Below are 18,764 nucleotides of genomic sequence, written 5' to 3' on the forward strand. Positions count from 1 at the left end.
CTTTTAAAATTCTTAAACTAGCCTCTCCCCCGATCCTTTCACAGACTATTCTGCACTATGTTCCTGCTAGAGCTCTTCGCTCTGCTGGATTGAACCTCGCCACAGTGCCCCGCTTTAAACGGGCTAGAATGGGTGGTCGCTCGTTTTCAGTGCTGGCGGCTGCCCTTTGGAACTCTCTTCCAGCTCCACTCCGGTCAATCCCAGACCTGTTTCTTTTTAGGAAGACCTTGAAGACCTTCCTCTTCTCCACAGTCTAGTCTGTTTTCCTGTCTTTGCCTTCTCATTCGTGTTGTGTTATTCAGATCTCCAAGCGCCGGGACGCCTCTTAGCTGCGGCATCCGTGCGCTATATAAAAAATTAATAACATAACTAGGAGTACGGATTGGGAGGTTTAGGGAGTGAGGGTACGTTGTTGGGTTTGTTATCTTAGTTAATTGGAAATCATATGCTTTATGCTATTTATATGTATATGACTGCAATGTTCTCGAAACTTATTGCTATCATTTGGAAGTATCTGTAGTTCATTTTCTGTCGTACTGTACGAACACTGTATAGTAGATTCATGCAATGCATCTGTAGTACCTATCCCAAGAACAAAAGACCTTCTGTATTAATCTTTGCATCGGATGTGATGTCAAGGTCCTCAATAAAGTATGTTAAAAAAAAAGGCTAAAATTGCCCAGGTGATTGAGGGCAAATATGTTGACATTAATGCTCCTCATCGTCATGGTCCTCATCCTCCTCCTGACTTTTAACGTGCAGCTCTGCAAGACTATGCACTGTCCCAAATGGACATTTATCCTCAGATTCCTGCAGGTCCAGTAGGTGGCTTCGGGGCAAAGGCGTGACTTGGTGAAGTTATCTCAGTGTGAAAGAAAGACTTGGTTACCTTAAATTGTACACTAGTCAACGATGCAGCGATCGTCGTCGTCAATGAAACCACCGTCAACCGAACCACCATCAGTTAAGCTGTCATCAACGGGATCATCGTCGAGGAATGCATCGTCTGAAGTGTCGACCGGACCTTTGCCTGTGGTTGAATTCTTGTTGATAAAATGGGGGTACCTATGGGGGTCATATTAAACGCTGCTGTTGACGATGGTCTCAGCGATGAGATAGTTGTACCGGTTGTCATCGTCGACGAGCTCAGCATAGATATCAATGGCAATGTCGAAGATGATTTTTGAGAGAATTTATGCCTCAGAGGACCAGAAGAGGAAGCATGACAGCGCTTTTTCTCCTTAGAAGGATTTCATGGCAAAGACTAGGCTTAATCAGAGAAGATTCTGGTATGCATCTCCTTATGAGGGTCCTTAGCCTGGTGGTAGATTTTACAATGTTTTCTGACCTCTTTAGACGCATTGTCCTGCAAGGTGTTGCTGTCCCTCTGTAGAGGTCTTGAGCGACTGTTTTCTGAAGCCACAACAGCAGCCTTTCCGATCTATCCTTTACGGTTTTAAAGGGAAAATATGTGACAGATCTTACACTGTTTTACCGCATGCTGGGGATGGAAGCAATAGATGCAGTCCTTTTGTGGGTCATTCACATGAGCTCTTTTCTTCCCAGGTCTTGCAGGGATGGAAAAGGCCTTTCTTGTCAGACATAGTAGAAGAAGTGAATCTGGAGTTGCAGAAGTAATTTGGAGAAGGCAACTGAGAAGAGCTTAGAAAGACTCCCTTCACAGAAGATGTGAGTTGCAGTTGCGGTGAAAATCTGAGTGACTCAGCCTCTATAGGGAGTGCTAACTACTGATTGGTTGTATCTGGTCTGGTCCTTTTTTTAAAAGGATTTAGATAGGCAGTTAAATTCATGGCCTAGAGCCATTATAGCCTCTGATAGTTTTACATACTGTTTGTACCGTGGGACTCCCACCTCGACTACAGGGAATGATTCAAGCATGTGAAGCCATGAAAACTACTGAAAAGTATTGATAAAAATATATTGTTAACTTACAGGGATATCAAGAGAGGCCTCCGTCTCATATAAACACCACTTTGGGAGTTAAACTCTTGGAGTAATCAATGCAAAGGTCTCACAGCGAAGGCATACATGAAGGGTGGCAATGGGTACCACTGTGAATGCCTCAGACAATGTTCACAACATTCAAGTAGAGATATTTAACCGTCACAAAGGCAATGGGACCTGTATACAATACGTTTTTGGCCATTCAGCACTATCCTACTTGTCAGGCAACTGATTGCACTTCTGACATCCTGAATTGTGAGGGCGTCCTCACGATTGAGGATGTTAAAAGAGCAAACAGTAGTAGTAGTAGCTGAAGAGTAGTAGTAGTTTAAGAGTTCTGCCATCTCTCCTTCGATCCAGGCTACAGGAGCACAGTTTAGGTCTTTCAGATGAAGATTAAATAGAAGGGGAGGAGTATAGTCATCGTAATATTTCATGAAGATATGTAAACTATCAGGTGGTGATGTTGCAAATGAGCCATTGCCTGTAGAGATACCCAAAACCTGTATCTCATAATTGTAGGCCATCGATACCCATGCTTATGTTTTACCTGCTGCCTAGATATGGCACTTCATCATCTGCATTCCCCCTGGATTGAAGCTTTGGCATTCTTGTTAAGATATAAAACCTCTCGATCGGCCATCTACCTGAATTCTTTTAGAGTATCTTGTATTTAAGTAGCATCAATCAGTGACACTTATAAAGCGCGCTACATACCCGTGGGGTCTCAAGGCGCTGGGGGGGGGGGAGCCGCTACTGCTCGAACAGCCAGGTCTTCAGCTTCTTCCTGAAGGAGAGGTGGTCTTGGGTCAGGCGCAGGTCGGTCGGGAGGGAGTTCCAGGTCTTGGCGGCCAGGTGGGAGAAGGACCTTCCTCCTGTAGTCGCTCTTCGGATGCGGGGGACGGCGGCGAGGGCGTGGTTGGCTGATCGGAGGTGGCGTTTGGGAGCGTAGAAGTTGACTCGGCTGTTGAGGTAGCTCGGGCCTTGGTCGTGTAGGGCTTTGTGTGCGTGGGTGAGGAGGCGGAAGGTGATTCTTTTGTTGACGGGGAGCCAGTGAAGGTCTCGCAGATGTCCGGAGATGTGGCTGGTTCGTGGGATGTCGAGGATGAGTCTGGCTGAGGCGTTCTGGATCCGCTGGAGTCTCTTCTGGAGCTTGGCGGTGGTCCCGGCGTAGAGGGCGTTGCCGTAGTCCAGTCGGCTGGTGACGAGGGCCTGGGTGACGGTCTTCCTGGTCTCGGTGGGGATCCACCAGAAGATCTTCCGTAGCATGCGTAGGATGTTGAAGCATGCCGAGGAGACGTTGTTGACTTGCCTGGTCATGGAGAGGGAGGAGTCCAGGATGAAGCCCAGGTTGCGTGCATGGTCTGTCGGTTTGGGTGCGGTGCCCAGGGCGGGAGGCCACCAGGAGTCGTCCCAGGCGGAGGGAGAGGGGCCCAGGATGAGGACCTCCGTCTTGTCCGAGTTCAGTTTCAGGCGGCTGGTCGTCATCCACTCGGCTACCTCTTTCATCCCTTCGTGCAGGTTGGCTCTGGCGGCGGCGGGGTCGTTGGTCAGGGAGAGGATCAGCTGGGTGTCGTCGGCGTAGGAGATTATGCTGAGGTTGTGTTTGCGTACGATGGCCGCGAGGGGGCTCATGTAGACGTTGAAGAGGGTGGGGCTCAGAGATGATCCTTGGGGGACGCCGCAGATGACTTCGGTGGCCTCTGACTTGTACGGTGGTAGGCGGACTCTCTGTGTTCTCCCGTCGAGGAAGGAGGTGATCCACTCCAGCGCCTTGTCCTGGATTCCGACGTTGCTGAGGCGCTGCACTAGGGTGCGGTGGCAGACCGTGTCGAATGCCGCGGAGAGGTCTAGGAGGATGAGGGCCGCTGTTTCTCCATTGTCCATCATGGCTCGGATGTCGTCGGTGGCGGCGATGAGGGCGGTCTCGGTGCTGTGGTTGGCTCGGAAGCCGGACTGTGAGGGGTCGAGGGATCCGTTCGTCTCGAGGAAAGCGGCCATCTGCTTGTTGACGGTCTTCTCGATGACTTTGGCTGGAAACGGGAGGAGCGAGATGGGGCGGTAGTTCTTGAGGTCGGTGGGGTCCGCTGTTGGTTTCTTGAGTAGGGCGCTGAGTTCGGCGTGTTTCCAGCTCTCGGGGAAGATGGTGGTGTCGAGGGATGTGTTGATGATGTCTCGCAGGTGGGGTGCGATGACAGCGTCGGCTTTGTTGAAGACGTGGTGAGGGCAGGGGTCGGTCGGTGATCCGGAGTGGATGGAGTTCATCGTGCGGATGGTGTCTTCGGTGCTGATCGGGGTCCAGGCGTGGAGGGTGGTGGTGGGGGGTGGTTGTTCGGTCATGGTGTGCGTTGGTTGGTTGTTGAAGCTGTTGTGTATGTCCGCGATCTTGTTGTGGAAGTATGAAGCCAGGGAGTTGCAGAGGTCTTGCGATGGGGTGATGTCGTTGTTTCCTGCGCTGGGGTTGGAAAGCTCTTTGACGATGTTGAAGAGTTCCTTGCAGTTGTGTGCGTTGTTGTCCAACCGGTCCTTGAATGCTGTTTTCTTGGCGGCGCGGATCAGCTGGTGGTGTTTCCGGGTGGCAAGTTTGAAGGAGGTCCTGTTGTCCGGTGTCGGTTCCCTTCTCCAGACTTTCTCGAGGGCTCGGCAGTTCTTCTTGGAGCTCTTGAGTTCGTCGGTGAACCATGGGGCTTTCTTGCTGCCGGGTCTGCTGGGCGGGGTCCTCAGTGGGGCGAGTTCGTCCGCGCAGTTGCTGATCCACTTCGTGAGGTTGTCGGCGGCCTGGCTGGGGTTCGCTGAGCTGGCAGGAGGGTGCTGGCTCAGGGAGGTGGCGAGCTGGTCTCCTGTGATCTTGTTCCAGCTTCTGCGGGCGGTCTGTTGCTGGTGGTGGTGGGTCGTTGTTTTCTTGAAGGTGAAGTGGACGCAGCTGTGGTCCGTCCATTGAAGCCCTGTGGTGTGGCTGAAGTTGATGTCCTTGCTGGATGAGAAGACAGCGTCGAGTGTGTGTCCGGCGAGGTGGGTGGGGGTGGACACCAGTTGCTTGAGTCCCAGGTTGGTGAGGTTGTCGAGCAGGGTGCTGGTGTTGCGGTCGTTGTTGTTCTCCAGATGGAAGTTGAGGTCTCCCAGGAGGATGTAGTCAGCGGAGGGGAGGGCATGTGGGCTGACGAAGTCGGCGATGTCCTCGCTGAATTGTGTGCGTGGTCCAGGGGGTCGGTAGATCAGGGTGCCTCTGAGGGTGGTGTTCGGGTTGGTGTGGATCTGGAAATGCAGGTGTTCGGCGGTGGTCAGGGAGTTGTCGGTGCTGGTCGTGAGACGGATGGTGCTCCTGTGGATGATGGCGATGCCTCCTCCCATCTGGTTGGCGTTTCGGTCCCTCCGGACGATCTTGTAGCCCTCTGGGATGGCGATGGCGATGTCGGGAGCTGAAGAGGCGTTCATCCAGGTCTCCGTGAGGAAGGCAACGTCTGGAGCTGTGGTGTCGAGGAGGTTCCAGAGTTCGATGGCATGTCTGTGGATGGAGCGGGTGTTGAGCAGGATGCACTTGAGGTGGGTACTGCTGGTGTTCGGCTTGGTGGGTGCTGGTGCGAGGCAGGTCCGGATGCAGGTGAACTTGCAGGCGTGGCAGCTGAAGGGTCCGTGGGTACGTCGTGGAGAGGCTTGATGGCATTCTGGGAGTCGGCCGGTGTTGAGAGCGGTGAGGGTGGCGGCGGAGTACGTCAGGCGGGTCGGTCGGGGTCTTCGGGGGCCAGGGGTCCTGGCGCTGGTCGCGATCCGGTCGCGGACGGGCGTAGACGGGCTTACCTTTGGCGCGCCTTCGGCGCACAATCGGCGCGCCCGCTGCGCGTGACCGCTGCGCGTCCGCACGGTCGCCATTTAAGGCGAAGTGCGCGGGTGGGCGGAGCAGCTGGGAGGCGGGAGCGGGGAGGGAACAGAAGAGAAAAAGGGGCGGGGCCAATGTCGGTGGCGGGAAGCGAGAGCGGAGGGCGGCGAGGTAGGCGGCCAATCAGGAAGGAAACTGGACACGGCACAGGGGATACAAAGAAATTAACAGGCACAAATTTAGGGCAAAACAAATAAAAACGGCAAAATACGCGAGCAGACGGCAGAAACAGACAAGCACAAATTTAGGGCAAAACGAGGAAAAACAGCAAAATACGCGAGCAGACGGCAGAAACAGACAAGCACAAATTACGGGCAAAACAAGGAAAAACAGCAAAATACGCGAGCAGACGGCAGAAACAGACAAGCACAAATTTAGGGCAAAACAACTGGGAAACCAGAGGGGAGCGACCACGGCGTCAGCGAGGCCGGCGGCGAGGCAGAAGGCAGGCAGAGGGGAACACACGCAGCAGCTGGTGGCCGTGCGGCGCGGGGGTGTCCCACAAGTGGGTCACATCACATTATCCATGCTCTAGTCGTGTTCTTGAAGTAGAGCCAAAGTTATGAAGATCAAGGTAAGAGAAAACTGGACAGGCTTTATCGAAAATGTTTATACTTCGTGTACTGCAACTAATGATTTTCAGTATGATTACTACTGAGAGACACGGTCCATGTGCTAATGAAATGCAAAAGGGTTGTAGAGTAGTACATACTTCTCTTAGCATGTATTGGCACGTTAAAGCCAGACTTATTCGTTTTGCTAGTACATGTTTTCTTTAGCATTCAGAACTCCAAGGGCGTACATGTGCTACCTTACTCTCACTTACTTGTTCCTGTCCTCAATGCATTCTCTTTTTATCCACCACCAAGTCACGCTACCTATTTTTAAAACATATATTTTACAAGGCCCTGGCAGATGCAAAGTGCTTTTTCATTTTGCACTGGTGCGCCCTTTGTTTTTCAATGTAGTTTTTACTTTACTGTTCTAAATGGCCCCCGCATAAGTGCGGGACTTTGCTGACATCAGCAGGACAATTTTAGTACGACCATACGCTTCATGGAGCCAATTTACAACAGAGTAAGAGAAGTGCATCTGTGGCTTTGTTGTTTATGAACAGCATGGTTGAAACAGCAAGGATAGCATCTGCGCTCGCTGCCCATTCCAATGTCCATAGTTTGGTTTTGTAAATTGCAACCAGTAGCCAAAAATAATGCGGAAAAACATGCAATTGTTTTTTGTTTTTGTGAAGCCACATAATGTTAAATTGACTCCATTGGTATCGAAAGTACCTTTTTAGGAATAACATACATCTACATTTTCAACCAAAGTATTACATATTTCACTAAATGTGCTCCTAATTTTAGTGATGTTTTGGTGGCAAGTCATAAAGATACATATCTAGATACTTACAGGTAAAGGTCCTAGATCTGCAGAATCTAAAGATGGTTTTTTCCTCATATGAGCAGGTATTTTCAATCTTGGATCATCCTTCAAAAATATAAAAAATATTTTAGAAACAAATACAAATTCACTGCTCTGATTTTTATGGAGGCATTCATAGAAGGGGACTACAATACCCCTCTGAGCTGTTTTAATTACTCTTTGCAACACATTATATGATACAATATTAATCACGAAACATGATACCCAAAATAAGAATTGTTAAAACTGTGGATAATCCAAGATAATGTATCCAACAGCTGTATGTGTCTCTCTGCTAACATGTCAAAATAGAATTTATTACACAAAATAATTACATTAATTGGGGTTTAAGTAGTTCACCATATAACATATAACATCTCATAAGTTTTACCTATATTATACCTATCTATTCAGCCAAACTGCAACTTTTCATCTAGTTTAAAATTAGCTGCTTTATTTAGTCCCACGGGGAGGTTCTGCCAGTACTATATTTCAGCTGTAATCATAAAGGACAAGTATAAATGGTTACACAGATAAGCAATTCACATATGCTTGTCACTGGACGAAATGGAGCCTGAATTTCCTTCACAGTCATGAATAGCATGATTAATAGGTGAATGTTCTAAAACACTATGGTGCTGATCACTAGAAGAGGGTGATGAATTGGAGGCATTTAAGGATAGAATGTTATAACTCTGCATCCACTAATAGCAAAGGTGTGTAGGTGAAAGTTCCAAGAGGGTAAAAAAATCAAAATAAAAGCTTTCTCTTTAGAGGGTCATTGCTTTTTTTTTTTACTTACCGGTAATCTTCATTACCCTTAGGAGTCCTCCCAGTTATAGTAAAAACGGACTGAGGCTTCCCTGCCTCTGACAGACACTACCAAATCCTTTCTTTATTTCTACACAAAACATGTAGCATCATACTACAGGACCCTCCCTACTCTCACACTTCCTGTAGGTACCAAGCAGATAATTGTGTAGGAAGGGATGGAACTTGCTATAACAATAAGGACTCCTGCAGTGAACAAAGATTACCAGTAAATTTAAAAAAAACATCATTACCCCCATGCAGTCCTCGTCGTTAGAACAAACGGACTGAGAATACACCCAAGCATCCTTTATTGCATAGCTCTTTTCAGAACAGAAAACCAAAACGGTCAGTAATGGACAAGTTACTTATCTTCAGTAACGCCTTATCTGGTAGAGACATTATCTAGCCACAGATTCCTTACCTTTGAACTTCCAGGCGTCAGTCTGGATCCGGAAGATTTTTCTTAGCAGTACCCCAGCACGTAAGGTGGCGGCGGTCAACTTTGCGTGATATCCTCGGCATTGTGTTCGTCATTGTCGTGACCTCCGTGGCGTCAATTTAACCGCCCCTACGGTGCGCTGACGTCAGTACTTTTCACGACTTTCCACACCAGAAGCGTGAAGCCATGAATTAACTGACCATGGTGTGTTAAAAAATTAACTGCTAGGGCCAAGAAGGGAAAGATCCCTAACCCCTAAAGCCAATTCCACAGTGCGGGGAGGATGGGTGGGTCAGTACGGGATCTGCGGCTAGATCATTTCTCTACCAGATAAGGCATTACCAAAGGTAAGTAACTTGTCCATCTGATAGACACATCTAGCCGCAGATTCCTTCCCTTTGAACATATACCCAAGCAATACCATCCCCGAAGGAGGGACTGCGGAACGGCTTAGACTAGAAAATCCTGTAAAACAGAGCAACCAAACAGGCCTTCTCTGCAACCCTGAGAATCCAGGCAGAAATGTCTGGCGAACATGTGCAGAGATGCCCACGTGGCAGATATCGTAGACTGGAACACCACGCTGGAGAGCTGTGGTGGCCGCTTTTGCCCTGGTGGAATGGGCCCTAAGCCCTTTAGGTGGATCCTCCTTCGCTATGGAGCAACAGATTTTTATACAGAGGATAACCCATCGGGATATAGTCCTCTTCTGCACAGCACGTCCTTTCTTTGCACCCACATATCATAGAAAGAGTTGGTCATCCACCCGGAACTCTTTGGTTCGATCGAGGTAGAACGATAACACTCTTTGTTTGGGTCCAAACAATGGAGGCGTTCCTCTTCCTTGGAAGGATGTGGGGGTGCATAAAAGGTGGGCAGGGTGAGAGACTGTCCCAGATGGAAGGGTGTTACCACTCAGAAAGGATGCCCTAGTCCGGAGTACTACTTTGTTCGGAAAGATTGTCAGGTAAGGAGGCAGTGAAGACAGGGCCTGCTGTTCACTAACCATCCTGGCATAAGTTATTGCCAACAAAAAAGCTATGTTGATGGTGAACGACCATAAAGGGCAGTTATGCAGCAGCTCAAATGGTGCACACATCAGAAAGGCGAGAACCAAATTAAGGTCCCACTGCGGCCTGATAAAAGGGGAAGGAGGAAACAAATGGGAGAAAGGGCCAAAAGGTAGCCCATCGGTGTGCCCAGAGCAGAGCCCTGCTGGGCCACAGAAAGTGCAAACAGAAGGACTTTAGATAAGGGAGCAGATAAAGGGTCAATAGACTGGTCTGTTCAATATTTGCAAAATTTGTTCCATCTGCAGGCGTTTACAGATTTTGTGGAGGGATGCTTGACTGCCAAGATGACATCACAGACTTCGGGGGGGTGAGGTCAAAAGCTGTCAACTGTGGCTGCTCAATCTCCACGTAAGGCAGAGGCGGAGCTGGACAGGTACAGGTGGAGAACCCTCCCTTGCTGCTGCGTCAGAAGATCCTCCCGAAGGGGCAACTTGACCAGATTATCGAGGCGCATGTCTAGAAGCTCGAGATACCAAACTCGCTATGCCCAGTCTGGAGCCATTAGAATAACTTGTGCCCGGTTGCTCCTGGTCTTCTTGAGCACTCTGGGCAGGAGGGGAATGAGCAGAAAGGCGTACAGGAGGCAAGAGCTCCACTGGGGATGAAAAGCGTTGCAGAGAAGGTGCCGCCTTGGAAATGCGCAAAACTGCTGCCATTGCGCTTTCTCTTCAAAGTCGAACAGATCTAACCAAGACTCTCCCCACTGCTGAAAGAGACCTTGTGCTACCAACAGATGGAGACGCCATTTGTGATCAGCAAGGCACCTTTGGCTGAGCTCATCCGCCCTGGCATGCAGAGTACCAGCCAGGTGTTGCCCTGTTGTTACAGCCAAGCACAGAGACACAGGGCCTCTTGACAAAGCATTCCACGACCCCACCCGCCCTGTTTGTTGCAGTACCACATGGCGGCAGTGTTATCTGTGAACACATGTACGAGCCTTCCCTTTATCGCAAGAACCAGGCTATGCCCTACCATGCCACGTACAGCAAAACCCTCATGGCTCACAGTGAAATCAAAAGGTTTCTATAAATGTGGTTGTTGCAGTATGTGCCGTTGGGCCAAACATGGCACCAGGACCTTCAAAGGTTACTACAAACATGAATTCAAAATTGAATCAAACATAAACTGTGAAACCAGATACACGGTGTACATCATTGAATGTCTTTGCCAAAGCCAATATATAGGAAGCTCCATCAGACCTTTGAGAGAAAGAATCAGAGAACATGCTTGCGCAATTCTGACACAAGATACACGCTACCCTATGACCATCCATATGGCCACATGCCCCTCTCAAGGACTGAATAAAAAATTCACCTTCTATGGAACAGATACGATTGGAGTCCAGGCAAGAGGCGGCAACCGAGAACTAAGACTCAGACGCCAGGAAGCAATCTGGATCATGAGAACCCATAGCCTCAAGCATGGCCAGAACACAGATGATGAACTGCATTACTTTCTTTAATTCTGTACCGCTTACAAATGATACATGTCTGTAACAGAATAATAACTGTGAGCTCTTTATTATGGGACATTGATTCTCTTCCAATCCGCAACATACCTTCCCATTCCTTCACCTTATCCATTTGCTGCATTCATACCACTCCCTCCACATCTTAGCCCCCACCCCCGCATTGGTTTCCAGCACCTCACCCAAATTTTGTAGAGCCTTTATATACCATTTTCCATTCTACACACCTGCCCTTCCTTCGCATAGACCATACAGCGCATCTGGCACTTGTAGATCAGGCTTTCGTCTTATCAAGAACACCCTGAACGCCAGCATAGTTACTAGCCTATCTACCCTTTAATAATGAGTATTGTCATGGCGACCCTTCCGCTTCCTTTTTTATACTTTCGATTCTACTTTCAGCCAGTGCTTAGACCTTACAGCGCATCTGGCATTTTGTAGATCAGGCAATCGTCTTATCAAGAACACCTTGAACGCCAGCATAGTTACCAGCCTATTCACCCTTTGATAATGAGTAATGTCATGGCGACCCTTCCGCTTATTTTATACTTTCGATTCCACTTTCAGCCAGTGCTGTGACTCTTTTCCTTTCAGCCTGTACTATACATACAGGCTCACTTGACGGACTATCCTGATGTAAACACAGGCTTTTGCGACGCAAGTTCAGTTCTCATTGACCCAGCACTCATTTTGTAACTTTGGGCTCGTCTTTCTGTATTATCCCTGTGCCACTGTTCTCCCCATCCCTGTACCTTTGCTTTTTCCTTTCCCATTCTAGATATACACGCTTCCCAATCCCCTTTCCATTTCGGCCCCAAGACCAGATGATATTTCTTGTGTGAATTCCACATTTGTATCACCCATATTTAGGAGGTGACCCTTATTGTTGTAACAGTACCCCAGTCTTTTCAACTTTTCAGACTCCACAGCCGCATATCGGCACAGTCTTTCTTCTATTACTATCATACCCCTCATTGTTGGAACACTATGTAACGTTCTAGTCGTCAGGGCCAGCTCTAAGCGGGATTTCCACGTCATCAAGATCTCGCCTTATAGGGCGCATCTTGGACCATTCTCACTGCCTTAGAAACCGGAAGACTTACGGACTTCCTTTCACCTCGACATACCGAGTAAAAGGTTAGCTAAACACCGGACGAATGTTTGAGGTTTCCAGAGATGCTTTGCATCCCAAACCTCTTTCAATCACCCCTGTCCATCACGTATTTCGGCTTACTGCCCTTCCTTTTTTCGACTTAATTCCAAATACAGCTCCCAAGCGAGGGCAAGCGGATTTGCTTCCCTGCTCCCACCGGCCGTTCATCCGGCGTCGGTTTGTTTCCACCGCACCACACAACTATGACGCGCTAGAAGCATTTCCTCCACGCGTCTCTCTTTCTAGACACCCGATTAGGACCGGGTTGGAAATATCACCGGTCCGACGGTGAGTCGAGCTTACCTTCCTTACTTTTTGAATCATTGAATACATTGTTTTCAGTGAATTATACTCATTGCAGTCTCCCTATTCAATTTTAACTTTCATACCCCCACCATTTTCGCCCCTTTTACAGACACAGTTTTCATCTTTTCACTCCACAGGTATGTCATTTATTATTCCAGGTTCCGGTACTGTGACTTGCTAAAATATTATCACTGCTCTTTTCTCCTCCATTATAATTACTAATTACCGGCGCTATTGTAACTATTTCATTAAAAACGTATATGACGTAGTAACATATATACCAAATCCTGGTATTACCTACCCATCCAGCTTCAGTCAATACCCAACTATATTGCTTTCGTGTTTGGTTAGAATTGTACGCATTTAGATAGCACAGTCTGCAAATTTTCTTTCCTTAATGGCCATGCATCTAGTGATGTAGACATCTGATGATTGACTTTTTTTTTTTTGTTTAACTTTTTTATTGACAGCACAAGCAAACCTACATTTCAAAAATAAAACATTTTACAACAATAGTAAAATAAAGAAGAAAATTAAAGTACATGAATTCCTTGAAAACGTAATCAAACAAAAAATAGGCAAGGAGATCTACAGTATATTAAAAAAAAGAATACATCAGGAACTATTCACAAATCGTGAATAGGGAACAAGTTACCCCAAATTTTATCAACGTTCTTCAAAGAACCAGTCCCTTGAGTTTTTGCAGTTGAAAGTTCCATATCATATATCTCATTTACCAGTAGCCACCATTCGGTTACCATTGGTGGTTTATCAGAGATCCAAGCCCTAGCAGATTTTACCAAAGAACAATTTATGCAGTTTCAGCACTTTTTCTATTTCATCCCATAATGTTTGTAGAGCAGGGCATGAAAAAATTATGTGTACTATATCTGCTGCTAGTAGATTGCATTTTATACGTTCGGGTAATGCATTGTTCCCTGACCACTTAAAGAAGTGAAGCGGCGTGTAGTATAGCTGGCATACAGTCTTGTAAGATTGAAGTTTTAAGCTAGAAGAATTAGTTAAAGAGTTACTGTTATGAAAAAAGTCCTAAAGTAGTAGTCCACTTCTGTGCTATTTTGACACAGTCATCAGGTTTAGATAGACAGAGACATTTGTACCCCAAGCTAATTAGTTCGCTATTTGTTTCCCCGTAAATGCAAATCCATATTGCGGAGTCTAAAATGTCCCTTAGTTTCATTCTATTCGTGAAGAAATCACGTATCTGTGTGTATTTGAAAAGAGCATTTACAGGTAGTTTATAAAGTGTTCTTAAGGTATCAAATGTTAAAAAGCCTGATAATCCGTATAAATCGGAGAGGTGGTTTATACCGTGATTAGCCCATATTCTAACTATCGGATCGCTAAAAATCTTAAGTAAACCCGGATTATACCATTTGCTTAGCTTTGGGTGAAAGAACGTAGTTTTATTAATAGCCATAATAGTATACCATATATGTACTACATCTTCCGCGGTCTTAAACTTCACTCGTTTAAAGTAGTTCGGGTCTTTGCTTCTAGCTAAAAATTGTACAGAATTTGCGCCTAACATAAATTGGTGATAGAAATATGGATAGTTAGAAGAAAAAAGAATGCGTATCCGACCCAGGAAAGAAGCGTAAAAATAAAATTTAAATTCGGGGAAGTCTAGGCCACCTATAGTAGCTGTTAATTTGAGAAGAGACAGAGCTCTGCGATTTTTCTTTTAGCCCCAAATGTAGCTTCCTAGAATACCATCCAGTTTTTAAAAAAATAAGTTGTTGACATATAGCGGGATGGACCTGAACAAATACAAAAATTTTGGCAGAATGTTCATTTTTATAAGGTTGATCCGTCCTATTAAGTTTAAGGGAACCGTATGCCATTTTTTAAGGGTCCCTGTTGTCTCCTTCAATAGAGTATCGTAGTTTAGGGTCATAATTTCTTTTAAGTTGGATGTTATTTTAATACCCAAATAGTTTGCAGTGTGGCAAACCCCCAAAACTGGAGCTGGGAGTTTATGGTTAACAACGATTTGCGTTTTGTTTAAGTTTAATTTGTACCCCGAGACCAAGCCGAATTCGTCAGCTTCCTTAATGATCCCAGCTATGGCTTTAGGTACATCGGTTGTATAAATTGCAAGATCGTCTGCGTAAGCAGTAATTTTGAGGGAGTTATTGCCATGCGTAAGTGGAATAATACATTCTTGGGTCAGTATTGAATTAATAAAAGGCTCCATTGCGAGAGCAAACAAGAGGGGCGACAGGGGGCACCCTTGACGTGTGCCTCTTAGAACCGGGAAACGATTGGAGATTAAATTAGCATAACCTATTTTTGTTGTTAGGTGAGTCATACAGGGCTTGAATCCTGGTAAGAAACAATTTCCCATAGCCCATCCTCCTTAATAAAGCCCAGAGATAATCCCACCCCACTCGGTCGAAGGCTTTTTCTGCATCTAATAACACCATACCGAGTGGGGAGGTATTGGTATTGGCAACGTCAAATGCAGTAATAGCAGTGTTGACATGTACTGTCGTGTCTCTACCCATCACAAAGCCGTGCTGGTGTTGGCTAACTAATTTAGGCATTAGTCCAGTTGTAGTGTTCAGCTTAGATTGCGTAAATTGCGCAGGTTGAGCGGATTGCGCAGGTATTACCTTGTTTGAATTACTCTCCATTGTTGAGTTACAGTCTGACTCTCCCCCTGATGGTACATCATGATTTAGCCCCCCTTGTTGAATAGCCTTGCCATTGATGTTGCCAGTCTTTTTGGACTTATTGTTAACCTTATCTGCAGGTATATCGTCCTCTTTTATTTTGGTTTTTGTTTTTAATTTGGAGAGTCTCTCTTTCTCTTTTACAATCAAAGTAGTAGGGGGGAGGTTAAGCAGTGGTTTACCAGCTTGGGGCTCCTGTTGAATAAGTCAGGATGTACGTACCATCCACTGCAGTTGAAATGGGTCTGAGCGACTGTGCTCTTCCTTCTTCTATTCCTCTCCTCGACTCCTCTGATCCCTACAGGGGAGTACCTTTCAGCAGAGCTTTGTTCTGCCTTGTGTTTTTTGGAGCCATGAGAGCCATAAAGATAAGAATATGCCTTCGTGCCTAGACAAGTCTTAGTAGTGTATGTAGAGTCAATTTAGCAGTCAACCCAGACCTCGCTGAGAATCCTTTGCTAGTGCTGGTGCAGGAGCTAGCGCTGGTGCTGATACCGGTGCTGGTGCAGAGTGAAACTGAGTGAGGCTAGAATGAACAGTACTGCATTCCTTGAGTCACTCCTTGAGTCCTTGAGTCAGTTGAATCGCTTGAATCGCGAAACACGGGTCTCTGCTACAGTAGTCAGTAGCCAATCAATATCCAATAACCAGTAACCAACCGGTAACCAGTGCCCCCCTGATATACATTAACGGTTTAAGCAGTTTAAATAAGTAATTGTCTTTTCAAAATCTTTTCCGGAGCTTCTCAGAAGCGGTGTTATTGAAGAACACTGATCTTGAGGCTTGGAGCTGTAGCTTTAAACATGCATCAGGAACCGCTCAGAGCACCCCCTGCAGCAATACGGATTCTCTACTCCTCACCTCGCTTTCAGTTCGAAGCCCAGCTTCAGTCTGGATCGCTGTCTTAACCTCAGTGACTCAGTGCTCCATTCTCGGCGCCCCAACTTCTCGAATCTGTTCTTCCTCTGTCTTGCTGCAGCCGTTTGCTGTAGACCGGAAAGCTGCAGCCGCAGTCCGCAGCCCGCTACCTGCAGTCGGCAGCCCACAGTCCGCCCAGCCGAGCGCAGCTGAGACGAGCAGGAGCGAGAGTCAGTTGTGATAGCGGTAGCAGGTAGCTAACGCCAAGCTGTGCAGAACGCCAAACCCCGAGCAGACTCCCGGTAAGCTAAAGACTCGCTGGGTCGCTGAGTTCCTTGGGCGCCCGCTATTGCATCTCATCACATCAGTCAGGTGGGGGTAGGTGTGCAGTTAATCGCACAGGAGGGAGATCTTTTGTGGGAGGACCTCACTGCAGCGGCTTCAGTCCGCCATCTTGCCCAGTAATTGCCTGATGATAGTTGAAAAAATCATGAATCTTCAACTATCATCCTTTATCGAGGAACATAAGCTACTGGATGAATCGCAGTTCGGCTTTCGCCAATTCCACGGAACAGAGACTGCCCTGGTTAAAGCTGCGGACGACATTAGATCTATCCGGGATGCAGGAGGAACAGCAGTCCTGATCCTGCTGGACCTATCAGCGGCCTTCGACACGTCGACCATGTCACCCTGGTCGATCGTGTCGAAAGCATGGGCATCCTACGCAACGCCAGGGAAACTTCTTGCTTCTTTTCTTGCGAACAGGTCCCAGGTCGTCACTATCGGACCTTTTGAATCATCCCCCTTGTCACTGCCATGCGGAGTTCCTCAAGGCTCATCCCTGAGTCCGACACTATTTAACATTTATGTGTCGGACCTTGCCAAAGTCATCAAGGCACTTGGGATGAGTCTTACATCCTACGCAGATGACACTCAGCTGGTCCTCGCCGTCAAGAATGATGGGCCTAAAATTGCCAGCAATTACAATCAAAGCATGTTGGCAATTGGGAGCTGGATGGCTTCCAATTGCCTGAAATTGAACTCCGACAAATCGGAAGTTGTCATTTTTGGCAACTTATCCCCGGAATGGTCCTCCCTCTGGTGGCCGTCATCTATGGGCCAGCCCCCAGATCCGATTGGCAAGGTGAGGAATTTAGGGGTTATGTTTGACAACCGCCTGAACTTCCTACCTCACGCAAATCAGATCTCCTCTTCAGCCTTTCACAAATTACGGCTCATGAAAAAAATGTTGCCTTTCCTACCCGAGAATGCCAGAAAAACCTTGGTTAGTTCCCTGGTCTTGTCTACTTTAGACTATTGTAATGCTTTGTTTTTGGGTGCCCAAGAGAAGGTGCTACAAAAGATGCAGATTATTCAGAATGCAGCCGCCAGGCTACTTGGGCGCATTCCAAAACACCAATCAGTGTCAGCAACTATAAGACAGCTGCACTGGTTGCCGGTAAGAAAGAGAATCAAATTCAAGTCCCTCTGCTTAGTATATAAAGCTCTACATAATGTCGGACCTGCATTCTTCATCCAAAACCTCATTCCCTACTGTCCCTCCAGAACGTTACGGTCATTCAGCTCACATGAACTGTTGGTACCACGCACCAAATCTGTCACGTGGGGAGACAGAAGATTCCTTGTAGCCGCACCGAAACTCTGGAACACCCTCCCACACGCAATTAAAACGAGTACCTCCCTCTGGTCTTTTCGCAAGCAACTTAAGACCTGGCTCTTTATTCAATAAACCCTAGCTCCCCTTGTTGGTTAAACACTGCAGAGACCTCAGCGCCGAGATGCCCTAGGGCCTTCGTTCGCGCTTTATAAGTGTTTTAATAAATAAAATAAATAAATAAAATATAAAAATAAATTGACTCTCAACAAGACAATTTTGAATGTACTGTGCATATGTTGATTACTTGTGAATTAATTCTTGTCACAATTTTGAGCACCAACCATGTAGAGGCACTGCATGCCACATACCATCCACACTTTAGCAATGTGAACAAGTTTCCATTTGTATGTACCATTTTTCTCCTTTCTCACTCCTCAGCTTATATTCAGACAGGTTTCGCAATTTTACTTGTTAGTGATTTTCAGCTTGTGATATATATAGAACTTTTGCCACCACATGACACTCACCATGTGGTGCTCTACTTGCGTCGCTGCATTTGAAATTATAATACTGCCATTAGCAGCTCACCACTACACTTATACACTCACCTTGCATTTGATATCTCACTTAGGTGTTCTTTTATTCTTTAGACTCACACCTGCCACTTCCCACACACCCTTTCTAGGTTTCCACTTTTCTTAGACTGGCCTTGTGCCAGTCCTCCCCACCCTTCACGCCCCCTTCACTGGCCTGCAACCCATTCCCCCACCACTAAAGTGTTATCACTTGTCACCCCCCTTAAATAGTATTGTTTCATTCTTTATACTTTATTTTCCCAGCCCTGAAGAGTCATGGGTTTACCCCGGTTTTGACGAAACACGTGTCGGCTGGTTTTTCTTGTGAAACTAATACTTACATTAGATAAATAAACATCTTACAAGTTAAAAACATTGGAGTTGGATCTTATCCTTTTCATTGAATGACTACCAAACTTAATTTATACACTAATGCAGGTTGTGTGCGCTTGACATTGCTTTCACCAGCCAGGTGTTGCCCTGTTGTTACAGTCAAGCACA

At 46.8% G+C, this 18,764-nt stretch overlaps 1 protein-coding gene across 3 annotated transcripts in view; it reads right to left on the reverse strand.

Moving 5' to 3' along the window:
* Positions 1–18,764, reverse strand: part of NEDD4 (NEDD4 E3 ubiquitin protein ligase) — a 1,992,497-nt gene that overhangs the window by 757,185 nt on the left and 1,216,548 nt on the right. For all 3 annotated transcript variants that reach the window (XM_086958341.1, XM_086958342.1, XM_086958340.1), the window contains one exon: positions 7,253–7,330. In XM_086958341.1, the coding sequence (XP_086814467.1) occupies positions 7,253–7,330 (78 nt within the window). The remainder of the gene's footprint in view (positions 1–7,252; positions 7,331–18,764) is intronic.

Source organism: Lissotriton vulgaris, chromosome 2_1 (genome assembly GCF_964263255.1).
Source record: "Lissotriton vulgaris chromosome 2_1, aLisVul1.2, whole genome shotgun sequence".
Classification (NCBI taxonomy): domain Eukaryota; kingdom Metazoa; phylum Chordata; class Amphibia; order Caudata; family Salamandridae; genus Lissotriton; species Lissotriton vulgaris.